This window comes from Xiphias gladius, chromosome 17 (assembly GCF_016859285.1).
Source record: "Xiphias gladius isolate SHS-SW01 ecotype Sanya breed wild chromosome 17, ASM1685928v1, whole genome shotgun sequence".
Lineage (NCBI taxonomy): Eukaryota > Metazoa > Chordata > Actinopteri > Istiophoriformes > Xiphiidae > Xiphias > Xiphias gladius.
The window spans coordinates 11,133,962-11,143,734 of record NC_053416.1 but is presented as its reverse complement, the minus strand read 5'-3'; the positions used below and the strand labels follow the sequence as shown (position 1 = coordinate 11,143,734).

Below are 9,773 nucleotides of genomic sequence, written 5' to 3'. Positions count from 1 at the left end.
CACAGTTATTTTTTGATGATGTCCAGTACGTCCAATGACAAAAAGCCCATCTCCTAAATGAAAACTAAAAATCGGGCTACTTTTTACGACGCATGGGCCGGGTCTAGGCTCTGATTGGGCAGAGTTTTGTCAGTCAAACCTGGCAACACTGCGCACTGCAGCCACAGTTGTGACCCAGTCAAGGGGCTGGAGTCAGTAGTACGTGAGTCGGTAAGAAGGTGAGAAACAAGTTGTTGTTGTTTTTTTTTGATGTTGTACCGGTGTTACCGCACTTCCAGTCGCTTGTTGCAGCTTTGACCAACAATACAGGAGAAGTGGCAGTGTTTGGTCATTCCGCAGAGGAATAGTTACAGCAGGGCCGAGCTCCCGACTGTAGCCGTTGCCGCTGTTTACATTAGCTAACAATGCTAGCTAGCTTGAACGCCTTTCCCTTAATGTTACCCACCGATTTTGCTCACTACCTCCGGGCGTGAAATGTGCTAGCTCGCCCCCGACCAAAACAACAACCACCGTAATTTAGGCGAGTATTGAATTGTCATTAAACAACGACCACGTCTAATATGGATAAAGTTAAATTATGCTGGCTAATGTGCTAATTTTGGGGCCACCTTGTAGCCCTAAGCGAAATCAGCTGATGTTAAGTTGTTGTGTGTACATACTCATACATGTGTACATTAGTTTTCAGTTTTCAGTGTATTAAATACACTTAGCTAAAACTTATGCAGTCTAATACAGCAGTCCTGCAGTAAAACCTACCTACATGACGGTTATAATGGTCAGTTTCTGTTGAAACTGTTTCGGAGAAGTGTCGATTCAACTTTGTATTTTGGAGACTGCGGTTTGCGCCGCTGTGGAATTGGATCGCGTTATATGGACACGTGTTTCTCTTACTTTGTCCAGCCCATTCAAATCAGTGAGGGCAGGCTAAATAACAGAAACACCTCTCTTTATGACCCAATACAGTTCAACAGCGGCACAAAGTCCATCCTTCAAAATGGCCACTCAGTTGAATCAACACCTCTCTAGAAAAGCTTCAATAAAAACTCAATATCCTAACTTTCATGAAGGTAGGATTTATTGCAAGACTGCTATGTTGGCCTGCATTAGTTTTAGCTAGGTGTAACTAATAAACTGCCAACTGAGTGTGCATAGCTCATCACTTTTCAGAGTGCCACCGGGATAATGATTAACAGGCATTTGATGAAAAAATCAATGCACAAAAGGGAACATGAGTGTTAACACAAAGCTGCTTTTGTTTTTGTATTTGACTAGCTACAGCTCTCTCTGATAGTGTGATGCGTGGTAGTTGTATTTGGCTTTGCCGCATCCGTGTGTTGCCACTGTTATACTTATTTAAGCATGGATTTATGTCCCCTGTGTTATTGTTATTGCAGGAAATGTAAATGTCTGAGGACAAGGAAGCCCAGGAGGATGAGCTGCTTGCTTTAGCAAGTATCTATGATGATGAGGAGTTCCGCCGAGCGGATTTGGCACAGGGGGGAGAGATCCAACTCTGTCTGGAGCTTCCTCCTGATTTCAAAATTGTTGTCAAAGGTACAGCTGTCAGTGAGCTGCGTAAAGCCTTAAGAGCCAGGTGTACAACTCATGCATCGCTCATTTGCAATAATGCTTGAAGTCTACAATGCACATTACTGTGCAAAAGTTTCAGGCACTTTAGATGCTTAGCTTGTTATCCATCCATGCAGTACCATCAGGGAGATGTCTTATTGGTCCTAAATTTATTCTGCAACAAGACAGTGACCCCAAACACACAGCCAGGGTCATAAAGAACTATCTACAGTCACAAGGAGAACAAGGGGTCCTACAACAAATGGTCTGGCCCCCACAGAGCCCTGATCTCAGCATCATGGAGCCAGTCTGGGATTACTTGAAGAGACAGAAGCAACTGAGACAGCCTAAATCCACAGCAGAACTGTGGCAAGTTCTCCAAGATGCTTGGAACAATCTACCTGCCCAAATGCCTTGAAAGACTGCACAAGTGTAAAGAGAAGCGGTGCTTGTTTAAAGGCAGGGTGGTCAAAGGCGACACTTTGTATGAAGTTAAATGATAAATAAAACTATTTGTGGCATTATTTTTGGAAACATCCCCACTTTACTTTTGTGCCTAAAACTTTTACACAGCACTGTAGATGATTTTCATAAAGTTCATGTCTCCTACTCTTCTTTCTCTTAATCTAACCATATTTGTTAGACACACTCTAATGAGGAATGCAATCACATCTCCTTTGTCTGTTGCAGGAGAGAAGCAAACTGAATATAATGTCTGCTTCTTACCTCCTTTGGTGCTCAACTTTGAGCTTCCTGCAAACTATCCATCCACATCCTCACCAGTCTTTACTCTCAGCTCTAAATGGATGACCAGAGCACAGGTAAGAATTGACCTGAATGTAGAGTGAACCTGATTATAAGATGGTTTCATTTCTGCAGTAAAGACGCCGGGAGACCTCATGAACTTGTTTTCATTTGCTATGCATTTATGTCCTTAGTGGCTGCAAAGCATGTTACCTGCGCCTTCAGGAACCCCTGCTGGTTAAACTGGACTAGCGAAATACTTGCATAGTTGACTGACTCAGAAAGGCTCATTATAAAGGACTTGAGAACACTTGCTAGTCGAGCAACATTTAAGCTACAGACAATACGCAATGCAACAATCTCTGTAGAAGAACATGTTGCTCAGGTACTCTCTCCATTCAAACAGAATATATGATGATGTAAATACTTACCTGTAATTGTCTAGTCCTTGAATATAAGATAACTCCAACTTTTTCAAACCTAATTTCCAGAAAAAAATATCGTCTTACATTTAGGCCAATATGGCTATTCTTCATCTCATCACTTTGCAAAAGACTTGGTGTGGCTTCACTCTGAAAAGGGGTAATTGTCCTTTGTAAAATGGTATCACTCAAAAGAGAGTCCCTATTGTTCATCACTCTCAATACCTGCTCCTTCTCCTTTTCCATTTTACCTCCTCAGATGTGCTCTCTGTGCAGACGCCTGGATGAGCTATGGGAGGAGAACCAAGGCTTTGTGATTCTTTTTACATGGATCCAGTTCCTCAAAGAGGAGGCCCTGGAATTTCTGAACATCCAGTCTCCTCTTGAAGTCATCAGGGGGGGAAGTAAGGCAAGCGGTGAGCGCAGGAAAACCGACCCTGCAGCCACAGGTGCAGTATGTATTTTGTTAAATTAAGGTAGTTTTTTTTTTTTTTTTTTCCTTGTATGGATGCATCTACAGTAGCTAAGATACCAGCATAATATCTGTTAAAAGTAGATCATGTAATATTTCGTAAACTCCGTTCATTTAGAATTAAGTTGATAGGAGAAGTAGGTCAGCACAAGTACAAATATGCTCTCCCACTATTCTCTAACTACTGTTGTCTTGTGAAGTAGATTGGCTGATACTGAGAACAGTACCAGCAGTTAACATTCAGTCACTCTGCCTAATTTGTTTGCTGGTGTCTCAAACAAGTGCTTTATTTGATCAAACCACATCTTGTGTGGGTCCTGAGTCAAATTAAAGCTCAACTAAATCACCAAATGGAAAGCTTTTTTTTTTTCCAATTAGAAAAAATACATGATTTTGCTGTGTGTTATGTGTAAGCGAATTTTGCTCAAGTACTGTATCTGTCAGGAACACAGGTGTTTTGAAGCTTTAATTGCATGAGATGGAATACTACAGAATCAAGTTAGTTTTGAAAAATCGTAAACCCAATTAAAACCTGTTCTGGTCGTTTTTTTTAGAGTGATTGATCCATTTACCAATTATGTTCAGCTCTGACACAGTGTGGGAGTCATTCTGAAAATGCCGAAGAGAAGAAAAGAGAAGTGAAGAAGGAAAAGTCTGAACCTCAGTTGTCGCCACCTTCTCAAGTGGACCCACGGGCCGTCCTGTTGATGGACCCGCGTGCCGACCTCCTACCTCAGCTCCTGGACTTTGACGAGGCGCAGCGTCAGAGGGTGTTTGACAGCAAGGTGTTTAGCTGTGGGATCTGCTTTGTAGAGAAGCTGGGCTCCAACTGCCTCTGCTTTAAGGAGTGCCAGCATGTCTACTGCAAGGCCTGCATGACTGAATACTTCCAGATCCAAATACGGGACGGCAACGTTCAGTGCCTTAATTGCCCTGAGCCCAAATGTACCTCCTTAGCCACACCGTTGCAGGTATGAGAGCTGTACAGTAGATACAGTATAAGTGTATATATGTCTTTGTTTGTAGTTCTGAAGTCACCTTACGATTGAATAAGAGGGTTAAATTAAAATCCCTCTCTGCAAATTCTAATTGACCTCTTCAAGTTTCCCAACCCTATCATTTGTAATGAACCAATTGCTCCTCTGCCTTCCTCCCTCTGTCTTCATGTTTCAGGTGAAGCAGCTGGTAGATGAGGAGCTGTTTGCACGTTATGACCGTTTGCTGCTCCAGTCCAGTCTGGACCTCATGGCCGACGTGGTCTATTGTCCCCGCCAGTCCTGCGCCACCGCTGTTATGGTGGAGCCAGACACAACCATGGGCATTTGCTCGGCCTGCCAGTATGCTTTTTGCACACTGTGCAAGCTGGGCTATCACGGTCTCTCCCAGTGTAAAATCCCTGCAGGTAATGTTACTGGAAATGTAGTAATTTTGTTTATAAGGGTAACAAGAAAAGATTAGTTATTTTGTTTGTGTTGTTATTCTGTATAGTGGTGTAGTTTCATGCTGCTGACAGATGGCAGCCTTGTATTTCTTTAGTCAGCTGTATAATAATTAAAAGGGCTTTTTATTTTTTTATCTCTTGCAATGCTTTAAGTTGGGTTTCAGCAGGTTGGCTTGGTGGGTGTGGATACTGCCCTTCAATTAAAACATGTAGGTTTGTTACTTGCCTAGCATGTTTACCTAATAGATTCTACGTTTTTGTTTTTAAAGGAGAAAAATGCACAATCATCTCATTGTTCATCCACCTGTCTTGGTCTGCTCCATCTCTTTTTATCATTTGCCATCCCGGACTTTATCTTGGATGAATCCCCATCAACAACCACCCAAATGCTCCACAGTTACTCTAAAATCACATTTTTGAGATCAACTCCAAGTAAAGGGAGTTAATACTTTTATGAAATGAACGTTTAATACTAATTGGCATTTTTATTTTAAATATCATACTTGTTGTTACTAGTGCAATACATTACAATTCAGAAACGGTGAACAAAAACTAACCATACAGTTGGGATGTTCGGTTTTGAATGCTGAACACACAACATCTGTGGAGTTGAGAGATTGTGAATAATAAAAGTTTTCAGGTGCTGTTATGGTCAAATATAACTGAAAGATACCAATAAAGGAATGGTTTAAGAGTTAAATATTTAAAAAAAAGAATCAATTGGTAACACATTTGACCAATATCAACCCTCAGGTTAAAACCAGTGCTTTCTGTCTTGTGCCACAGATGAATTACGTAACCTCAGAGATGAGTACCTGTCAGCCACATCCGAGGGGAAAAAGTTCATGGAGCAGCGCTTTGGGAAGAGGGTGATCCAGAAAGCAGTGGAGGAGTCCTTTAGCAGAGACTGGCTTAGTGAGAACTGTAAATGCTGCCCACGCTGTGGAACCAATATACAGGTGGGGGCTCACCCTTCTAGTAACAGTACAGTAGGACAGGCTTTGAACTTTACCACTGGGGGTCAGTGTTCACTGCTGTCAGTTTTAAATATGAAACAGAGTATTTATTTTCATTACTAACATGACTCACAGAAAGTGAGAGAAGGTGGTCTGGTGAACAGAAATGTAACTGTAGCCTGTGTTTGGTGAACAGTTCTGTTCAATGTGGCCATTAGCTGTTTCAAAAGCCTCAGATTTAAATGTACAAAGGAAAAGATATTTAAAAATGTTCAGTGCGACTGTTAAACAGCACTAACTCTCTCTAACCTATTCTGTACTATAGCTTATGTCCAGTCGCAGGTTACTCTAAGTCAGTTACTAATGATGTTAATTGATGTTAGTTGAGTCTCCTCCCGCTAAGGCCCTGTCTCTGTGTCTCTCTAGAAAGTGGATGGCTGTAACAAGATGACCTGTACCTCATGTCGACAGTACTTCTGTTGGCTGTGCCTGGGCCTCCTCAGCAGAGTCAACCCGTACAGTCACTTTAACAACCCCCATTCGCCCTGTTACAACCAGTGAGTGATCCGTGTCTCTTTTCAGCCAATTACTCACTGAAACTTCCTTTCCATCTGTGAAGACATCGGTTGAACGTGTCTTTTCTTGCTTGTTGCAGACTCTTCCAGGGTGTGGATCTTGATGAAGAGGATGCCTTCTGGAGCGACGAGGAGGACTGACACCCGTGCAGTGTCTGACTGCTGTATGCTCCATTTGAATGCACTTTAACTCACTTAACCATCACTTCAGCTGTGACACACACTATGCCTGCATTAGCACAACATTGCCCCCACAACCAAGTACCATGGAACCATTGTTTATGGTTTGAACATGATCAGGCATCTTGGGTATAAAACATTCAATGCCCGAACATACGTTGTTCATATTTACTTGATAAATGACAGATGTCAAGTATACAAAGTATTCTGTCATGAATGGAAAGAATGGTTTTAGCTATTATATCAAGAGTGAGACAGCTGTGGTCATTCGGGTAATCTTTAAAATTCACTCTTTTGGCTATCAAGGGTACATACTTGGATATGGGGTTAGTGACCAGTTTGTATTTCAAACCCTTTAAATATGACAGTGTCATAGAACTAAGCTTTTAATTCAAAACTCTGTAAAAAATTGGTTGGATTTCTCTTTATTTTACAGTAGATTATGACTACAGATATAATTTCTCTCTTCTTAATCAGACATGTATTTCGTGATGAGTTCATCTCACAGCCTAACAATCCTGGAGTCACCGACAAAGCTAAGTTTTGGTAAATTGGAAGTGTTTGCTTCTGAGTGTTACAGGGAAAAGAAGGACTCTGGATTTGCCCTTCTTTGTCATATGAAGTACCCTGGCCATTATATTAAGGAATTACCCTCTGGCTAGCATTTTGTCACATGTCAAAAGTATGACACAGCTAACTCTTCTTGAGATAAACTTCAAGGTGGATAACTAAGTCATGATCTAACCAACACTCTCATACAAATACAACAATGATACAGGATAAAAGCAGTGGAGACAAAAGTGGAGATTTGTCACCCGGACAGAATTCTATAACAGGGTTTTTGGTTGTTTTGTTTTTGTTGTTGTTTGTGTGGTGTTTTTTTTTTTTTTTTTTTTTTTAAAGGCTGTTTTGGTTGACTACCAGAATAGGGAAACCCTTATTTCTCCCTCAGACAGACACAATGTGCTATGTACAGAGTGTGCTCTTTAGGTTACATTTTCAGGCTGGGGTCATCTCTTCCTGGGATGCAATTTTTTTTTTTTTTTTTTCCTTATCTGAAAATTATGTTTAGATTAGCTTTTTCCTTAGATTTACAGAAACGTGTTTTTTGCGCGTCCTATGATAAAAGCTAAATAGGTTGGAAAGAAGAATTTCATGAGATTGGTTTTGGGGAATTTTCTCTATTTGTTTGTGTCAAATATTTTTCCATAAAAATTGTACTAATGGAGGACAGTGCAGTAAATATTCATGACAGTAGATCCTCTGATTGGGTTACTGGGATTGTGATTATGATGTTTTGGAAAGACAAGTCACTCAGAGACTGTGGTGTCAGAAAGGAAATCCTCACTTGGTAAACAGCCAAGGCGAATAATTTTGACTAGAATTATTCGCACCCTATGTACAACTGTTATTTTAATGTTGCCAAATAGTGTCAAAGAGGGGCCATAGAATCTTAAAAATGTTAGATACAAAAATTATTTTGTATATTGTTAATTTATTTTATTTTTTCAAATCTGATCAGAAAGAGGACTATCATGCAGTCAGTTCTGTTTCAAACTGAACCTTGCATCAAATCTGTATTTTATTTTTTTTCCAACGTTGAATCATTTGCTCCTTGCTGCTTCAAAAGTGCAGAATACTTAAACAGAATTGATGCTGGTCTGAACTGGTAAAAAGACAATCTCTTGTTCAGTCTTGAAATGCACGTGGATTCACTTTCCCATCAATGCAGAACCACTGTCAATTAATTTTGTCATGTAAGAAAAGTTTGAATACTGGACTTGCAGAATCCTGTAGTGCATTCAGCAAACCGTTCCTCAAAAATAAATGTTACCACTTAACATTTTGTCTACTTTATTCACTGGATCTGAAACTGAAAAAAAAATGCACTTTGGTGCTAGCATAGTTCTTCTGCCCTCGCTGTGAGTAAAGATGCACAGCTATACAGCGACCTAAACGCACTTTAAAGAAAAGCCGAAGATAGGAATTGGGCTTTTATTTTAATTTACAAATTAAATGACTGTTTACAAATCCAAAAGAGATGAAATTCCATAAAAAACCTGTTAGATGAAAGGTGAAAAAATGGAAACTGGATTCACAGAAGTATAGAAAGTATGTCAAATTAGTTGCATTGTGTTTCAGGCCAGGAAGAAACAAATTGTCACCAGTGAAAGATCAATATCAAGTTCTAAACCTACAGGTAGAATTTAAAAAAAAAAAAAAAAAAATTGAAAGCATAAAATACTTAAAAGTTATCCCAACAGTAAATTAACAGTTACTCAGAATGTTGCATTAGCAATACATTAACTCCAGTTAACTCCAGACAGCTAATATAGTGGCTCGCTTGATTAGCAGTAAGCTGATCATAGAAAATTCTACTAAATCACAAAACAACATTCAAAAAGCAGCTGCAAATAGGAGTACCTACAGATAATGCTACAACAAAGGCATTTAAGGAGTAGATAAAAAGATGCCTGACAGTGTTTGCTTTGTCACAGATCTGACAAAATGGTGGACGTAAAAATGTCAGTTAAGTCGCTATGGAACTGTGCCAGCAGTGGTTGCTATAGCAACAGAATGTTCAACTGAAACCAACTGCGGGTTGCAGAACAATAATAGTTTCCAGTCGCTGCGGGGTCATGAGACATTTTGTTGTAGGTGTTCATAGGTTTTTCAAGCTGTTAAAAGTCCCCCCCTCCCCCACTTATATCTTTATTGGAAAAAGATTTTCAACATTAAACAACGGCCGTAAAAAAAGAACAAACATGGTTTAGGATATTCGTTCACATTTTTTTCATTTATACAGTCCTGTTGGTGGATATATCAGCTCTGTTTTGATGTTGCCATTTTGAGTCTTGTATAAGGTCCATTTTGCTTGCAGTTGTGCTTCTTGTAGTCTCACAATATTTGTCATTTTTCCAATGAGAACATTTCTTCAACAATTATTACCCACTGGTTCTTTGTCAGTGCTGTCCCCCTCCCCCAGCTCCTTGTAATAGTTTTTGTTTTTGCTTGCTACCAACAGTATTTAACCAAATATCTGTCACTTCCCATTACACCTTCTCCTGAGAAATTAGCGATAAGGCACCAGACAACTCATAGGAACCTGTTATCTGAGTATTTGTCGTAGCATTTTACATACCATTTCCAAAACATTATTGCCTGACATTTCCAAATTTAAAATACAAAAGTGATCAACATCAAATGCTCCACACACTTTCCAACATTTCAGACATCTATGTCGGCCTAGCTGCGTACAAACCACCGGGTTCTTCCAGGAGAATTCCCTCCATGTCTGTGAATTGGTGGATGTGTGATGTATCTTCCACATGTTCTGCCAGTCATCATCTGAAACTTCAAGTGAGTTGGGTGCTTATCGTTAATGTTCCGTCCATGGTGCAATGCCGTGGTTTA

General features: G+C 40.0%; 1 protein-coding gene across 2 annotated transcripts; it reads left to right on the top strand.

Moving 5' to 3' along the window:
• Positions 1-112: 112 nt before the first annotated feature.
• On the top strand, positions 113-9,284 carry rnf14 (ring finger protein 14). 2 transcript variants are annotated; one of them, XM_040150958.1, is made up of 9 exons: positions 113-218; positions 1,395-1,554; positions 2,260-2,390; positions 2,995-3,184; positions 3,793-4,178; positions 4,381-4,609; positions 5,435-5,607; positions 6,031-6,161; positions 6,260-9,283. In XM_040150958.1, the coding sequence occupies exons 2-9, from the start codon at positions 1,404-1,406 to the stop codon at positions 6,318-6,320; spliced, it is 1,452 nt and encodes a 483-aa protein (XP_040006892.1). In that variant the 5' UTR covers positions 113-218; positions 1,395-1,403; the 3' UTR covers positions 6,321-9,283. The 2 variants fall into 2 exon arrangements, with proteins under 2 accessions (XP_040006892.1, XP_040006893.1); XM_040150959.1 differs by having other exon boundaries at positions 117-210; positions 6,260-9,284.
• Positions 9,285-9,773: the final 489 nt, after the last annotated feature.